Source organism: Elephantulus edwardii, unplaced genomic scaffold, assembly GCF_000299155.1.
Source record: "Elephantulus edwardii isolate Elephantulus edwardi_28Jun2011 unplaced genomic scaffold, EleEdw1.0 scaffold00057, whole genome shotgun sequence".
Classification (NCBI taxonomy): Eukaryota; Metazoa; Chordata; class Mammalia; order Macroscelidea; family Macroscelididae; genus Elephantulus; species Elephantulus edwardii.
The window spans coordinates 12624170-12642979 of NW_006399807.1; the positions used below are offsets into that span (position 1 = coordinate 12624170).

At 40.1% G+C, this 18810-nt stretch overlaps 2 protein-coding genes and 1 pseudogene across 2 annotated transcripts in view; all 3 read right to left on the reverse strand.

The window, feature by feature from the left end:
- The window catches only part of SLC19A2 (solute carrier family 19 (thiamine transporter), member 2), a 33568-nt gene extending 27857 nt beyond the window's left edge, over nt 1-5711 (reverse strand). Inside the window, exon 1 of the mRNA XM_006887412.1 lies at nt 5463-5711. Within this exon, the coding sequence (XP_006887474.1) occupies nt 5463-5666 (204 nt within the window). The 5' untranslated portion in view covers nt 5667-5711. The remainder of the gene's footprint in view (nt 1-5462) is intronic.
- Nucleotides 5712-8625: 2914 nt separating this feature from the next.
- On the reverse strand, nt 8626-9520 carry LOC102864177 (annotated as a pseudogene).
- An 8242-nt stretch (nt 9521-17762) lies between these two features.
- On the reverse strand, nt 17763-18233 carry LOC102864585 (ubiquitin-40S ribosomal protein S27a-like). Its single transcript, XM_006887413.1, has one exon. The coding sequence runs from the start codon at nt 18231-18233 to the stop codon at nt 17763-17765; it is 471 nt and encodes a 156-aa protein (XP_006887475.1).
- Between the last annotated feature and the right edge of the window lie 577 nt (nt 18234-18810).

Here is an 18810-nt window from a genome sequence, read left to right on the forward strand (position 1 = left end):
GTAGAAACATTCTTTATTTAAAATATATTTTTTTTAAAGAGGCAATGGTGACAAAGGAGAAAATTCAAGCTGCTTTGAATGATTTGGCAAAAAAGAAGGGAAAAAACTTAGCTGTGTTCAGTGACTTTTTCCTGATTCCTTCAGCTAGTTAAACAGCTTCTTCCTTGTTTTTTAACTTGTAAGGGAGCTCTGGCGCTCTAATGACAGGAAGCTACACTACAATCCTGAAAGTATGTGGTTCAAATCCTCCAGCTGCGCCATGAGAGAAGGATGGGCAATCTCCTCCTGTGCAATTAACTGTCTCTGAAAACCTGCAAGAGTGTTGGCTATGGATGGGTTCTAACTCTCAGGTACACAACAACAGGTGCAATAAATGTTCTGGAAAATGGGAGGTAGGGAGAGAAGGGAAGATGAGATGAATTCTTTCTAGGTTAATTCTAAGCAAGAGATCTGTATTCTCTCCCATTAGAGGAATCAACCTAAAGTGAACATGCATCAAGTACAATTTTCAGTATTATAATAGCAAATGTCTAATGATGAGCTAGGGAGCTCTGATGGCCTAGTGGGTAACGAGTTACACTGCCAACTTAAAGGCAGATAGGTTCAAATCCACTAGCTGCTCTGAAAGAGTGATGGACAATTTCCTCCCATGTGATTTATTGCCTCTGAAACTCTAATGGAGCGTCAGCTATGAGTTGGTTCTGAGTAGATAGCACATAACAATAACAGATGAGCTGATGAAACCTGGTGGTGCAACGGTTAAGCACTGGGCTGCTAAGTGAAAGGTTGATGGTTCAAATTCACCCAGCCACTCCAAGGGAGAAAGACTGGTGATCTACTCTTGTCAAGATTACTCTATGGGCAATTCTACACTTTCAAATGGGATCATTGAGTTGAAAATTGACTAGACTGCACCTAACAAAACCACACTTTACCTAAATTATCTCATTTAATAAAAAAAATTTCTTTTTATCACCTCTATTTTACAACCAAGAGAACTCAAGTCTTTGTTGTTGCTGTTATGTGCCACTGCATCTACTATGACTTATAGTGACTCTATAAACGAGATCTGAACCTTGACCTACCCTGAACCATTCTCACAATTTCACATATGCTCAAGCCCATTGTTACAATCACTGTGCCAATCCACCTTGTTGAAGGTCTTTAAAAAAACATTAAATAAATTGTCCATAAGTTATCCCATCTAATAACTGGCAGAGGGAGAATCTGACTCAGAGAGACCCTTATACGACTGATTAGAACTACCCCTCGGGGTTTACAAAGCAATAAGCAATCTCCAGTAGAGCAGCTGGTAGGTTTGCACTTACAATCCTTTGGTTACTAACAGAGCTACATATGCAAATTAGTTTTATTAATGGTCTACACCATAATTTTTCATCTCAGGTAAAATCTGAAGCATGAACAAAGGAAATGGATTTTATTCTAAACAAGACACTTTTCACAAATCTTTGGATCAGACCTTATTTATCTTTCTTTCTGAGATACAAAAAGGCAATGGAAAACAGATGTTCCGTTTTAAGCTCTCAGTCAAACTAAGTCTCAACTGGACAATCACTTAATAAAAACTTATTTTCAGAACACAGTTCCGAAACTGTATAAAGTAGGATACAAAAGAATAAAATGAAGCCTCAGCACTCCAGAACTTCTGAGTCCAATGAGGACTATCCATATAGTGTTACCAAGGAAACAGGAAGTTGCTTCTTTGAAATGGATCTTGAGGATGAGAAAGTTGGAGGCCAACAGAAATATATCAACCAATATGTATGAAAAGACCAGTCCAGAGGTCACATCTTTGAGTGCGACTAGCAGATCAGAGATTAGACATAGTGCATTTGTGATGATTAATGTGAATGGAGCTTCAGTGCATGGAAAAAACGGCAAGGATAAAAAGGATGTGATGGGAGATAAGGCTGTTAAAAAGATAAGTGCCAACTCGATAAGTTTCTGAAAATCAGGTACTGAAGTGCAATGTTTTTAAAAATAAAATCAAAGAAAGGCAGGGACTAGCTGTTAAATGATATACTAAAAAAGATGTAAGCATAAAAAGGTTCTGGATATAAAGAGCTAAAGATAAAGAGCTAAAGAGCTTTACCTGGAGAAATGCAGTCAGAGTGCTTCTTGAAGACAAGAATGATAAAGTTTTGTCTCACATATTTTGGGCATGTTGTTGGGTATTATCAAGTTGGAACCAACTCATGGCTGACCCTCCAGGGAGTTTTCAGAGGCAATAAATCACACAGGAGGAGACTGCCTTTCTTTCTCCTGAGGAGGAGCTAGTGAATTGGAACCAAGTACCTTCAGGATTGTAGCACAGGTTCTCATTCCTGGGGCACCAGAGCTCCCTAAGTGATGTTGTTATGAGGGGCTAGTCCATGGAAAGGGACATCATCTTTGGATAAGTACTGGTTCAGTGAAAGAGAGGAAAATCTTCAACAAGATAGATGCCACAGTGACTGCTGCTATGGGCTTAAGTATGTCAGAGATGAGGATGGCACAAAATAGGTCAGGGTGCAGATCTGTTTTGAGAGCGTCGTTATGAGTTGTACTTGACTCAGTAGTACGTAACAACCACCTCTATTTTATTCAAACTTCCAACTACTAAAATACAGTTCCATACTAACCTATTTAACACACCAAGTGTGTTCTAAAGGTAACAACTTCCCTGAAGTCTAAGAAAAAAAATTTGAAAATGGAAAGTCTGTCTTCCTTTCCTTCTTTTCTCTTTACATTAGGTTAACGTAACTCTATTTAAATAGACCCAACTTAGCTGTTCTGCAGTTTTTTCGTAGGAAACGCAAACTTACACGTCATTGAACATGACCTGACATTCACTTTGCTTAAAAACCATGTCCGCTTTAACCATCTATTATTGCTAAAAGCAAGCATTCAGTTGAAAAGGAGAACAAGTTGTTCTATTTCTTTCCATTTTTAGCTATTTAATAAGCCTGTAGGTTCTCTACAGCAGAGTCATACTGTGCACAAACAATAAAACCAGTGATGATTTGGGGGCTCTAGAGGAATGTGACACCCTTCCCCCAGACCCCCAGATTCTTCTTCAAACCTTGCTCTCTTCTTCAACTAATGGCAAAAACTGAAATGTGTTTATGCTTTTACATAACCTGCAAATATTTGATGGGCCTGGCACCCCTGCTTTAGTTCTACACCCGCTCAGTATGTCCACTCATCCTCTGGTAGGACAGGACACATATAGCACAACAGAGTAGTCCTCTAGACCCAGGGCACATGACAAAGCAGATCACCTTTCAAATATCAACACTGGAAGTGAACTTACTCCTCATGTGCTTCTCTGTCAAGCAAGGTATACAAACTGTGCAGATCACATGGCTGTTCATATGAAACTTTAATTGTCAGCAGCACATAAGCAGTTATCATTTTTGCCTCAGACTATACCTCAAGTTCAGTGATGGTTTGTGGTGTCCCAAATAGTTCTCCTTTATTTAGTGCAATAATTTTCTTCTTGTAAAATCATTGTGTTCACAAGAGTAAGTCCTTCCCACTTTATAACTGTTTTTATCCAACAGTAAAATTCAAATTGGCGATGAATTACTTATACAATCCCTTATGAGTGGTCCATAGGACAGAGACAAATGATTGGGTACACACCAGTGATAACTTGCTAGAGGTGAAACAGTATTAAGATTAAAATAAGGCTCTCTATTCAGGATCCAAAATTTACTCTCCATTCCCTATCAAGTGCCCTTGAAAATGCACCAACAATGCTAGTGCTCCAGTAACAACAAATTGGGCTATGAGAGTACTGAATATCCCCCATAGACTGCAAAAAGAACAAGTAGATATGTCTTGGAAAAAGTGCTACCAGAGTGCTCCTTGGAAGCAAAAGATGATAAAGCTTTGTCTCTTACACTTTGGACATGTTGTTAGGAGAGGCTTTTTCTCAGAAAGGGACATCAAACTTGGAAGTATGGAGGGGTCAACCAAAGACATTCCTCCAATAAAAAGAGCACCAAGCCCCAATGAAATAGATTGACACAGTGACTACAGCAATGGGCTCAAGTATGTCAGAGATGATGAGGATGGCACTGTATCGGACAGGATTGAGTTCTGTTATTTATAGGGTCACTATGAGTCATACTCAACTGGAGGGCACCTACCAAGAACAGTCTACAAATGATTCCGGTAGAGCCACCTCTTGCTCTGGTGTGTTATGCAAGGTTATTATACTCAAGAAGTGACTACTAACCACAGGTGGAAGTTATTGTTGTTAGATGCCTTAAGGCTTAAATGATAGGAGTGTTTAAAAATTTCAAAACAACTGGAGCTGGGAGCCAGGGTGGGATGAGAAGATATCTACATAACACTCCAAACCACCAAAACAAGCCTAGTTAATTAATGCCCACTTAGTGAATACCAGGAAAAACAATACCAGGACTTAGCTTTCATCTTTTGTTGTGTTCCAGGAAAATATTGCTGAATCTGGTTTGTGTTGTATATTTTGGGGTTAATTCCATTTTCAGTTTATATATAGTCCTTTCTTCTGAAAAAAGGTCAAGCATTGAGACTGATGACACATTTTCAGAATGTTAAGTCTATTTGTAAAGTACACTAGGTATTTCTGAAGAACTTTATTTACAAAGCCTCTTCTGGGGAAAATAAATCATCAAGAAGTTTTTAAACACCCGCCTGTGTTCCTGTGTTCTCAATTACCGTAAGCATCACAAAAGCAATGAAGCTCTGAAAGAGCTTGCCACACAGTTGAGCAAAAGGAATATGAGGCAACAAGTAACAATAAAAGCAAACCTGTCACTGACAATTATGAGATACCATCTAAATGTCTGCTTTTAGCGCAGGAGGTTGCGTCTGGTTCCGGTATGTGTATGTGTATGAATGTGTGCGTAATTTTGGGGCAAAACCTAGTTAAAAATCAAGACAAATAATACGATGATTTCTTGTCTCTCTGCTGTCCTTATGTGACTGAATAAAGTAGGGGAACAGAAAGGTGCTTCCAGAAAAGCAGTGGTTATTAATAGTAACCAAACCTCTGTTATAGCTAAAGTACAATTTATTTTAACTTTTAAAAATAAAAATACGTCCCTCTACCTTCAATTGCAGTAATTGTTGGACTAGGGCGGTCACATTATAGCATCACCTAAGCACTTGTGATAACCTAAGGCTCCAGACCCGAATTTCCAGCTCTTTCCAAAAGATGCGTCCTCAAAATCCAGCAGACGACAGGAAAAATATGAATTCATGCAGGGCTGAGCGCGGGCTCGCCTTCCTATTGGGAAAAGTCAGAAACGTTCGCCCAGAAACGGCTCCTGAGACTATCTCGCGCCTCTCCTTTCATTAATCCTTGTCCTGCTCACATTTTACACGCTTCCCCAGGAACAGGACACCTCCCCGCCCCAGCAGTCTGCAGCTCCTGCCCGCTCTCCCCGCTCGCCTGTCGCTGGCCCACGTACCTCCCTCTTGGTGAGGTTCTTGTCCGGTCCCAGCAGGTAAGGGGTTAGGAAAGGGTCGGATGGCCTGAGGCTGGCGAAGAAACCGTACACGCAGAGAAGCGCGGTCGGCAGGAACCAGCACTCACGGGGAACCCGGATCGTGCGCAGGAGCATGGTTGCAGCGGCTGCCGCCCCTCGCCGGGACACCGGGCCCGGCATATCCATCCGGGGGCGGAGGGTCGGGGACCCGGCCCGGCCCCTTCTTTCTCCTCCTCCAACTAGCCGGCCCCTTCTTTCTCCTCCTCCAACTAGAATTAGGTTCAATGTCTGGCCCGGAACGGGCCACTGTAACCGAGAGGGGCGCCTCCTACTGGCAGGGCCGGAAGCCGAGGCTCAATTGCCGTCTTTGACTGCAGCGCCCTTGGCCTTTCCCGGCTGCGGCTCCCTCACGTGTCACAGCCCCGCCCCGCGGCCAAAACCGGGACACGCCCCAAGCCCCACCGCCACGCCCCTTCAGCCTGATAGCCAATCACAGCGGAGTACAGAATTTTGACTGCTCTTCATTGGTCAGTGACTCTACGCCCCTCAGAAGATGTAAACCCTCCACGGCGGAATGCTGGGCGATTGACGTCCTCTGGCTCTGGCGCGGAGGGCGTGCGGCACTCCTCACGGAACCCGGTGACTTGTCTCCTGGGCTCGCGCTAGTCCCACACACGCTGTTGGCTATCACGCTCAGTGCTGCGGCTCACTTGTCGGGAATCCTCGATTGAGTCTAACCTCCCACCGAAAGGAATACATCGTTCACACAGTCACGCTTGCTCATTCTTAATCATCATTCCTCGGATTTCCACTCACGGTGTTTTCCGAGAGATTCGGAGGCTAAAGACCTAACCTTGGGGCAGGGGAATGCTAAGCCTTTTTTCTAGCAATCTTCATATTTTAAATTACAATTTCATTTCAAAAGACCGTTGATTCTAACTGCTCAGGACACTGAGCCAAAAGAAGGGGGGAGTGGAGCAAAAAAATCTCACCAGTGTGCGCAGAATAGACAAGCTGGCCTCTTAACAAAATGCCTGTAATGTTCTCCCAAAGAAAGGGTTTGGCTTGTATTTTTGGTGTAGTTCCCCCACGCCAACCAGAATACAAAGCTCTTAAACACATCACTGTACAAGATATAGACAGTGGTTGGGGAAGCAAAGTGGGAGATCCTGCATCATTAAAGTAAGTCATCCTAAAACAATCGATTTTTAATGCCAGGAGAGGGGATAAGAGAGGGGGGGAAAGGAGGGAGAAAAAGATGTAGGTCTTGGCATAGTTTTCAAGGGTGAAGCATGACCAGAATCCCCAGTGCTTGCTTTCATCTCCCTCAGTGGCTTTTCCGCCTGACTCACGGCTCAATTCTATCCCAATTCTTCCACTGCAGACTTAACTCCGCCTTTTAAACCATCTTCCCCAGTGGTGTTTGTAGGGTAACAGATCCTACCAGACAGCGTACCGAAAGCAGTTTTGAACACTATTTTGATTCAGTGCATGCTATGTCCCATCATACTCAATTTTCCTCTTGTGGCACCAAATGACAGTTTTTATAAATAGGATACATAAGAAACAAAAACTAATCTGCCAGGCGGAACTGATATTAATCAGGGAAAGAAGATTTATATTTAAGGCACCAAACAAACAGAACTCAACTCATTGCCGCAGAGTCAGAACTGACTCATAGGTGACTCTCCAGCAGGTTTTCAGAGGCTGTAAATCACTTGGGAGGATCTTCCTTCCACAGAGGAGCTGATGGATTCTAACCACCTGTCCTTGGGTTGACAGCACAACACCTTACCCTCTAGACCAGCAGGGCTCTCTCCCTCTTATGGCAACAATACATCAGTATATATATGAGTTGATAAATCTTTTAAAAGTTCAGTTGGTGGTATTTAGACGTAACAAACAAAACAAAACCCAAAATTCAAACCCATTGACTGATTAGGATTTATAATGACTGTAGGATTGAGTAGGATTGTCCCTTAGGTATTCAAGACTAATATTTCCATTAGGAAATGGAACTTTTCTCCTGTCACTGGAACGGCTGGTTGGCCCAGACCATTGATCTTTCTATTTGAAGCCACTTACTTAGACCACCGTCACCTTCTATCACTGGGTCTCAAAGTGTGATCAGGAATCCCTGAGGACTTTTAGGACCTTTTCAGAAGTTCCACAAGGTCAAACGATTTTCATGATGATATTGAAACCTTATTTTCGTTTCTATTCTAGAGGCTATATGATGTGTGATAACTTCACTCTGACAGCAAAGAGTGTGTGCTTGTATAGTCTTGTGTTTAAAAGCCTTTCATATTTGGTTTCTAATATGGCACACACCCATAGGTATAAAGAATAAACACAGAAGTTTTTTATGGTTCTCAAAGGTGAAAAAGTCCACACAATGCACTTGTCTGTTTGCACATGTAGATACTGCAGGCTGCTTGTGACTTGAATCCCTATACGATGAGCACCTGCACTCCTTTTGGCAACTATTTTGCATTTACGTTCAGTGCTTTAGTAGATGGAAAGTGAAACAAAGCCAGGAAAGGCCTCAGAAAGAAAAGCCTGCATAGTAGGAGCAAGTTGTTCTTTCCTTAGGGCTTGGATAGCTGAACTGTGTTAATCTATAAATCACTGGTTCTGGAATCTTGGTATAAATCACTTGGTACAAAACCACTTCAAATCTTCTTTGCTATAAGACAGACACAGACAAATAACAATTTGTTCTTGGATTAGGTACAATATATTTTTTTATAATTTTTCTCTTAAGAGGTTGTGGTGAACAGAATTCCAAGAATGACCAGCTATTCTTGCGTTTGTATAATTTGCACCCTTTGGATCCTATGATTTATGACATCACACTCCTGTGATTATTTTTTTATTTTTACAATGTTGTTATTCTCTTTAATAAATAGAAGCCACATCACTTCACTTGTTACTGCAAATAAATTAAGAGGCAACAATTCAAGAGGTCCCCATAAAATAACAGAAAAGGGTGAAGACTTTCACCACCTCTGCCTTTGGTTTTCTTTCGATTTCTGCTCTTCCACCCACATAAGCATGTATTTCCAAAATGGATTCTGTCTTCAGATCCTATACTAGTTGGGAGTCTATCAGTTTGCCTTAATAACAGAGTGAAGGGATCCCTGAATTAGCTAAGGAACCTGGATAAATCTTCTTTGATTTCTGCTTCATCCCAAGGCCCATGAATGTTTTCTTTAAAAAGCTGCAGGCGAATGAGGTAGAAAGGGCAGAGGCACGAGATGGAAATAAGCAGAAGGGCGAACAGTGTGGCTCCCACACCACTAATGGACAGCAGGCCTCCTAAAGCTGAAAACACAAAAAAGCAGCGTGACTCCCGCATAGCTGCGAGGAGTCCGTGCCTTTAGCTTCTTTTGCAGCATGGGCCACAGAGCAAAGATCTGGATGGCAAATGTCACCATGATGAAGGCATGTAAGGACAGGGGCAGGCGTGAGGCCAGGCAGACAGACGCAAAGATGGCCATGTTTAAGGACAGTGTGCTGGATACAATGGCAGCGTTGGCACCATAGTCGAAGAAGATGAGGTGACCTAGCAGCACGAAGACCGACATGGCGTAGATGGTGTCAGTGTTGACTGACTCTGTCAGGGTCTTCAGCACTGGTGAGAAGCCATGTGTAAAAGTGATGAAAACCAGTGCACTCTTTAGGTCGACCCACCGGGTCCGCCCACTCTTTTTGCGCCCTTCACCTCCATCAATGAGATCAAACAAAACATACCCAATCAGTGAGGAAGCTAGGCCGGTCCCAAAAAGCCACTGAGGGGCCAGCAGACTTTCGTCCATATACTACCATATAACCACAAACACATACACACTGCACAACTGCTGAATCACCACGCTGGACTCAAACACGACAGCCCAGTATTGGTATTTCCGAGCGTAGATGTTTTTCCGAAACTCTTCCAGAAACCTCCGATCCACATAATTATCAGGGAAGGGCTGTCGCTCATACAAGACCTGCTGCCACTTGGCCTCCTTGGTGTTAGTTTCTAGCTGGTTACACATTATCGTTTTCCAAAACTCAGGCCTGTTCAATCTCCCCGGAAGAAGTCCATGTGGTTCTGGTTCTTTATGAAGTTTTGATATAAGGCTTCTCTGGAAATTCCATGCTGTGCTGTAGCTGACAGTCTATTGACCTTCCTTTGCTTCCAAAGGCAGCAACCCAGGCCAGACCTGCAGTAGATGAGCTTGTTCTCTGAGGCAGGGCAACACACCAATTTCCTGCCCACTGGTTCCCAGGGGTGCGAGGCCGCCCCTCCTGTGATTATTTTACTTTATATGAGATTAGCAGGGTAGACTTAGTCTAAACGTATGAACCTTTTAAAAACAAAAGATTTACTCCTGCTGGGAGCTGAAGAGGGCCCCTGCGGCATAGTGGATTAAGTATTGGACTGCTGGCCAAAAGGTTGGTGGTTCAAATCCACCAGCAGTTGTATAGAGGAAAAGATGAGGCAGTTTGTTCCCAGAAAGATTACAGCCCAGGAAATCCTGTGGGATAATTAAACTCTATTCTATATACTTGTTGTGAGTCAGAATATACTTAAAAGCTGTTGGTTTGGGTCTTCCAGCGGCAGAGAAGCTAATCAAAAGACAAGGAGTGGACCTGCTATTGTGGGAGGACACCATGTGTCAAAGAATGTGAGCAGCTTGTAGAAGATGAAATTGATTCCTTGTTTGACAGCCGGCAGGGAAATGTGGACCTCAGTCCTACAATGGTAAAAACTGAATCATGTCAACATTTTAAATGAGCCCGCCTTAGTCTTGTGAGATCTTAATCAGAAAGTCCACTTTAGCACCTGTGGACTTCACACTTACAGAACTGTGAGTTAAGTTGCACTAAAAAGCCACTAAAAAAAAAAAATTAAAAAAAAAAAGCCACTAAAAAGCAATGTTATGATAGTCAGAGAAAAGATGGACAATTTCAGTTTGTTTTGATTTGCAGTCAGGACTGATGGAAACAGCCATCAAGTATTTCATGGGGCACACCTGTTGCAAGGGACTTCTTTAAAGTGCTGTGTAACAAGGATGTCACTTTGGGGTCTAAGCCATGGTACCTGATCCAGGCCATGGTATTTTTAGTTGCCTCAGGTGCCTAGAAAAGTTAGTAAAGAAAGTTAAAAAGAATTGATACCTTTGAGTTGTCATATTGGCAAAGAATATTGAACATTTTACATTTTGGGAACTGGACATTGTTTCTCTCTGTTGTGCAAAGTGTTGTTGAGCTAGAACTGACTTAACAGCACCTAACAATGATAACAACATTGTTTGTTGTAATTTATTGTGCAGAAATAGGAGTGAATACAGAATTAGGTATCTTTTTAAAACTGAGGTAAAGTTCACACAATTTAACAATAACCAATTGCTCTGTTAAAACAGAAGCACAAGCAGAGCCATGGCTAACCACTTGACTACTAACAGATTGGTGGTTTGAATCCCCAAGCAGCCTTGCAGAGGAAGGATAAGGCAGTTGGCTTCCACTGTGCCACTGAGGTAGGTCTGACTCATAGCATCTATGTCCAATAGAACAATACCGCACCCAGTCCTGAGTCATCTTCACAAGCCCTGCTGTGCTTAAACCTGTTGGTCTATCTCACTGAAGTCCTCTCCTTTTCACTGACCCTCTACATTTCCAAGCATGCTGCACTTTTACACCAGGCCTCCTGAAAAATGAGCAATGTTTACAGCTTTGGAAACTTTACAGGGCAGTTCTATTCTCCTGTAGGGTCACTACAGTTGGCAATGACTTGATGGTAATGGGTTTCTTTCATCTTCTTTTTACCCCTGTTATTTAAAGTATACTATTTAATGTAATTTTATGCTATCACAGTGGTGTTCATCTATTTAGTTCCAAGACCTTTTCACCATCCTAAAACGAAACCTCTAGCCTTTATGCAGTAACTGTTCATTACCCCCTCTACTGAAACTCTAACAAGTACTAATCTGGGTTTTCCTATTCTGCATGTTCTTTGTAAATGGAATCATACAATATATGATCTTTACTATATTATTATTTCATTTAGCCAGTGTTTCAAGCTTCATGTGAATCAGTACTTTATGCCCATTTGTGATTGAATAATACGTGAGTGTGTGTGTGTGTGTGTGTGTGTGTGTGTGTGTGCGTGTGTGTGTACATTCTGTTGATCCATTCATCATTTGGTAAATGTTTGGATTATTTCCACTTTTTAGCAACTGTGAATAGTGTTGCCTTGAATGTACAAGTATTTAATTACCTGATTTTAATTATTTTTGTATCTGCTTAGGAGGAAAAACACTGAATCATATGGTAATTCTGTGTTTAAAATTAGTATGTGGATAAATCTGCTGTCAGTGCACTGGTAGGTAAGAAGAGATTTCCAAAAGATCCAAACCCAAACCATGGCCATCTAGTTAATTCTAACTCATGATAACCCTCCATTGTGTTTTGGAGGTTATAAATCTCTATAGGAGGATGCTGCCTGCCTTCTTCCCTCAGGGAAGTTAATAGATGTTATCTCTTAACCTTGAAATGAGCAGAAAACAACAGCCTTGAAAACCCAGTGGAGCACAATTCTGTTCTGTACACATTGGATCAGCACAAGTCAGAATAATGATAGTAGGTAGAATGACTATTACTGATCTTCTCATGTCCTTGTTAGCCATTTGCGTATCTTTGGAGAAATGTCTAGTCAAATCTTTTGCCCATTTTTTAATTGGGTATTTGTCTTTTTCTTGTCCTGTTCTCAGTTTTCTTTACATGTTCTGGATACTTTTATTGTTGCTGTTATGTGCCACTGAGTAGGACTCATAATTACCTTATGAACAATAGATCTGAACACTGTCCTTCCCTGTGCTGTCCTTACAATCCCTGACAAACTACAGCCCATTGCTGCAGTCACTGTGTCAACCCATGTGGTTGATATTCTTCTTCTCCTTCCTTGTCCCTCTACATTTCCTAGTACAATGTTCTTTTCTAAGGAATAGTTTCTCCTAGTAACATGCCCAAAGTATGTGAGATGGAGCTTCAGCATCCTTGCCTGCAAGGAGCACTCTGGCTGCACTTTCTCTAAGACGTATCTATTTGAGTGTTTTTGGCAGTCGGTGGGATATTCGATTCTCTTCTTCAATACCATAGTTCACAGGCATCAATTCTTCAGTCATCCTTATTCTTAGTCCAGCTCTCAGGTGCATCGCAAGTGATTAAGACCATGGCCTGAATCAGGCTCACCTTAGTCCTCCAATTAATGTCATTGTTCCTCAATAATTTGGAGAGATTTCTGATTGCAGACTTTCCTGGTGCAATACATCTCCTGATCTCCTAACTACTGGTACAGACTATCTCCTTATAAACTACATGTGTTGCAGATCTATTTACTTATTCTGTAGAGATAACAATGATATTAAAGGGCATTTCTGTCTAGTATATGAAATGCATGTTATAATGTGCTATAGAGTCTGAAATGACTCATGGTGGACCCTCCAGTGGGTTTTAAAAGGCTGTAAGTCACTTGGAAGAAGATTGCCCATCTTTCTACTACAGACTAGATGGTGGCCTTGAACCACACACCTTTGGCTTGGCAGCACAACCCCTTGCCACTAGGCCACCAGAGTTCCCTATGTAAAAGCATATAAGTGTTTAGACATGTGTGCTTTATAAAATGTTGCTGTTGTTTGGTACAGTTGAGCTGGCTACAACTCTACAAACTGCATATTCCTCCTGCCCTGCCCTGTCTTGTGCTATCCTCATCATCTCTGATATACTTAATCACACTGTTACAATCACTGTGTCACACTACGTCACTGAGGGTATTTCTCTCTTTTGCTGACCCTCTCCTTTTCCCAACATGATGTCTTTTTCCAAGGACTTGCCCCTTCTAACAAGTCCAAAGTATGCAAGACAAAGTTTTGCCATCTTTACTTCTAAGGGGTACCCTGGTTACATTTTCTCCAAGACCTATTTATTTGCTGTTGGATACTATGTAGACTACTGGAATTTTTTAAAGGAATAATTCAAATAAAAAACATTCTATAAGAGATACCAAAATCAGACCCACTGCTGTTGAGTCAGTTCCATCCCATGGTGACCTTCTATCCGGTTTCATCTTCCTCACAGTAGCTGGTGGGTTCAAGCCACTGACCTTTTGCTTAGTATCCCAGTATGTAACACACTGTAAATCCAGGGCTTTTTGTAATAAGATGTCTTTTAAAATAATACCTCACAGCCATCAAGTCAGTTTCAACTTATAGAAAGCCTCCACTGTGTTTCCAAGGCTGTAAGTCTTTAAAAGGAAAGCCTACCCTTTTTTCTTCCAGGAAGTAGCCTGTATATTTGAATTTTTGACCTTTCTGATAGCAACCAGTATGTGCTGGACACTACCAGCACTTCTTGTGATAAGGTATCATTGTTGTTGTATGTCATTGAATTGGAACCAACTCATAGCTGATCCTCCAGTGGTTTTTCTGAGGTTGTAAATTGCAAAGGAGAAGGTTATCCATCTTTCCTCCATGTGCAACTGGTGAATTAAAACTGTTGGCTTTTGAATTACTAGCAAAACTTCTTGCCCCTGAGGCTACCAGACAGAGCTCTCTTGAAATAAGTATAGCTCTAAGAAGTTCCAATGTCTGTATAAAGTCTTATTGTATTGATCTGCTCATATGTACTTAACCATTTCTTATTTATGATTCTGTTTCCTATTTCTAGGTTTTTTATCACTTCTAATAATGCTACAATAAGCATCTTTGTACAATATATGTATGTATTTAGATGTTGTTTATTTCCTTTTATGATAATTATTCCAAGGCACCATTATTCCATGCTTAATTATTCCACTGAGTCAGAGTCTATGCATTTTAAACTTTAATAGGTATTGCTCAGTTTTTTCCTAGAAAAGCTATAAAGATTTATATTTTCTCTACCAGCATCTGAGTATTATTTTAGCATTGTTTTTTAAAATTTTTTTTATTATTTTAGCATTGTATTTCTGCCTACAATCAGTATGATTAACACTTTGCATTACTGTTGGTTTCATAGGTTCAAAGATAGGAACTTTGGTTACCTTTGGCATAGTCCATAGAGAATTGTCCTGCTAACCCAAAAGCTGCAATTCTCAGGTGGTTCAAATCCACCAGCAACTCCTGGGAGTAATACAGACAATCTCTTGTGCAATTTATAGCCTTGGGAGCCCTCGGAAGAGTCAGTTATGAGTCAGTGGCAATGAGTTTAAGTTTCCTTGTGGAAATTTGCCTCTTAGAGGACAGTTTGTCAATTCTAGAGACATTTCTTTTTTACTTATTTCTTTTGTTTTAATTTTTTAATTGATAGTTTAACAAAAGTTTGCCGAAAACTTAGATTTACATTCATTCATTATTGTGCATTTTCCTTCCCTCCCCACTCCTCAGTTCACTTTTCCCTTTAAAAAAGATTCTTTCATTGTTGCAAAATTTCCTCCCTACTCCACCCCACCCCCCAGTCCACTTTGCTAGGTACCTCTTATTCTGATCTGTTGTTATGCAAATAATACCTAATCACACATTTATTTAAGACAGTTCTTTCTCTTATCTATTTAAGTGTAGTGTTTATTGATACTCTCTTTTCTTAGTTTCTCCCCAACCCCCATGCCAGTCCTGTTTTATAAGAGGCATTATGCAGTATTTGTTCTTTTGTGACTGAGATATTTCATTCAACATAATGTCCTCCAGGATCACCAGTTTCATAAAATAAGTTATGAGTTCTTTGCTTTTCAGTGCGTGCATAGTATTGCATTGTGTGAATATACCACAGCTTCTCTGTCCATTCATTTGTTGATGGAGACTTGGGTTGCTTCCATCTCTTTGCTATTGTGAACAATGCAGCAATAAACATGGGTATGAATATATCTGTTTGCATGGCAGTTCTGGTTTCCTTACTGTATATTCCCAGTAGTGGAATTACTGGGTCATATGGTATTTCTATTTCCAACTTTTTGAGAAAGTGCCATACTGCCTTCCAGAGTAGTTACACCATTGTACACTCCCACCAGCAGAGAACAAGGGTTCCAATTTCTTCACTATCTCACCAACATTTGTTGCTTGCTGCTCTGTTGAACTTTGCTATTCTTACTGAGTTGAGATGATATCTCAGAGTTGTTTTGATTTGCATCTCTTTTATAGCTAGGGATTCTGAACATTTTTTCATGTATTTGTTCACCATCTGAATGTCTTCTTTGAAGTGTCTGTTCACATCCTGTGCCCATTTTGCAATTGGATTGTTTACCTTTCTATTTTTTAAGTATTTGGGTGTTTTATAATTCTAGATCTAAGTCCCTTACCGGACATGTCATTACCAAATATTTTTTTCAGTCTGTGGCTTTCCTTTTTACCATGTTAGAAAAGTTTTTGGTTGTGCATAGACTTAGAAGGTCCCATTTATCTATTTTATTCTTTCCTGATTGGAGGTTTTTTGGGGTCCTTGGGAGACTGTTCATGTTGTGGATTAGGGCTTCTAGAGTTCTTCCAAGCTTTTCTCTGAAGAAGTTTATAGTCCTTGGTTTCACTTCTAGGTCCTTGATTCATTTTGAGTTGGTTTTTGTGTATGGACTGAGGCGTGGATCTTGCTTGAGTTTTCTGCAGATAGTTTCCAATTTTGTCAACACTATTTGTTTAAAAGATTTTGTTTACCCACTTAACTGATTTAATCTCCTTGTCAAAAATCAGTTGACAGTAGGTATATGAGCTGATTTCTGGATTCTCAATTCTAGTCCATTGTTCTATGTGTCTGTCACTGTACTAGTACCACACTGTCTTGATCACTACAACTATGTAGTAGGATTTGAGGTTAGGGAGTAAGATTCCTCCTACCTTGTTTCTCTTTTCTCAGGAGTACTTTGTTTATTTGGGGCCTTTTTCTACTCCAGATGAAATTGTAAATTGTTTTTTTTTCATCTCGTTGAAGAATGGAATTGGTATTTGTATTGGGATTGCATTGAACTTATAGATTGCCTTTGGTAGAATTGTCATTTTCACAATATTGAGTTTTCCTAGCAAAGATCATGAACGGTATGTTCTTTAGTTTCTCCAGGTCTCATTTCATTTCTTGTAGTAATGTTTTATAATTTTCTTTAAATAAAATAGGTTTTTTTGTGTTTCTAGTTAGATGGAGTCCCAAGTCTTTAATCTTGTGATTAGTTATTGTGTTGGGTATTGTTTTTCTTAGCTCCAGTTCTGTATTCTTTCTGTCATTGTTTTTCTTAACTTCAGTTCTGTATCCTCTCTATCACTGTAGAGAAATCCAACTGATTTTTGTATGTTGATTTGTGTATTCTACCACTTTGCTGAATTGGTTGACTATGTCCAGTAGTTTTCTAACTGAATCTTTAGGGTTTTCTAAATATGCTATCATATCACCTGCATGTAGAGATAATATTTCCTTCTCTTTGCCAATTTGAATACCTCTTATTTCCTTCTCTTATTGCTATCACTAAGACTTCCAATACAATAGGAGAGGTGATAGTGGGCATCCTTGACTAATTCCTGTTCTCAAAGGGAATGCCTTTAATTTCTCTCCATTGAAAATGATGTTGGCTCTTAGTTTGCATATATACTTTTTACTGTGTTGAGGAAATTCCTCCCTATTCCTATTTTGTTGAGTGTTTTAATGAGGAAAAGGTGTTGGATTTTGTCAAAGGCCTTTTCTGCATCAATTGTTAAGATCATGTTCTTGTTCTTTGCTTTGTTAATGTGGTGAATTTACACTGATTGTTATGCTGAACTATCCTTGCATACTTGTTATGATTCCCACTTGGTCATGGTGAATTTTCTTTTTTATGTACTATTGGATTCGATTGGTTAGGATTTTATTCAAGATTTTTGCATCTATTTTTTGCGAGATTTAGCCTATAGTTTTCTATTTTGTTGATGTCTTTACCTGACTTTGGTATCAAGCATATGTTTGTTTCACAGAATGAATCCGGGAGAATTTCATATTTTTCTGTAGAATTAGTAGAATTGGTAACAGTTATTCTCAGAATGTTTGATAAAATTCACTTGTAAAATCTGGTGTAGCGTTTTGGGGTTTTTTGTTGTTGTTGTTGTAAGTTGTTTTATTACCTTTTCAATTCTTCTTTTGTAATGGGTCTGTTCAGATGTTTAATTTCAGTCTGTGTCAGTTTAGATAGGTTGTTAGTTTCTAAGTGTCCATTTGTTTTCATATAGTTTTTAATAATATTCCATTGTTTTTTTTTTTTGTTTGTTTGTTTTTTTAAATGTTAATTCACTGTCTTTTATTAACTCCTAATTACTTGTCCTCTGGTTTGTTAAAGCAGTAAGTCAGACAGCACTTGCCACAGTAGTGTCTGTCAAAGTGGCTGGCCATGAAGACTCCAGCACCGCATTCATCTGAAGGACACTCCCGACGAAGGCGACTAATTTTGCCATTCTCATCCACCTTATAGTATTTCAGAACAGCCAGCTTAACCTTCTTTCTCTTATGCTTATTCTTCTTGGGAGTGGTGTAAGACTTCTTCTTCCTTTTCTTAGCACCACCACGAAGTCTCAATACAAGGTGAAGAGTGGACTCCTTCTGGATGTTGTAGTCAGACAGGGTCCGCCCATCTTCCAGCTGTTTTCCAGCAAAGATGAGTCTCTGCTTATCAGGAGGAATTCCTTCCTTGTCCTGGATCTTGGCCTTCACATTCTCGATTGTGTCCAAGGGTTCAACCTCGAGCGTGATGGTCTTCCCCATGAGGGTTTTTACGAAAATCTGCATCTTGCCGGTGGGCCCACCGCAGACGGCTGATCTAATATTCCATTGTTAACTTTTATTTTAGTTGGTTCTGTAGTGACAATGCCCCTTTTATCTCTTATTTGGATTATTTGTGTCTTCTCTTTTTGTCCCTTTTTTAGTTGTTTCTAATGGTTTGTCGATTTTATTGACCTTTTAAAAGAACCAACTCATGGCTTTGTTGATGGTTTCAATTATTTTTCTGTTTTCTATTTAATTTATTTCTGCCATAATTTTTATAATTCAGTTTTTTAAGAGGGTGTCAGGTTTTTACTGTGGTTCCCCCCCCCCACCTTCAATTTGTTGGAGATGTTGGGTTAGAGAGTCAGTTATAATTTTTCTTGCCCTTTGATGTGTTTGCTTTTTGCTATTAGTTGACCTGTAATTACTGCTTTGGCTGTTTCCCAGAGGTTTTGGTAAGTTGTGTTTTTACTGTCATTTGTTTCAAGAAAATTTTTCATTTCATTTTTTTATTTTTTTCCATTACCCACTCATGTTCAAGCAAGGTGTTGTTCAGTTTCCAAATGTATGTTTTTTTTCTCCTTTATCCTCTTGTTACTAA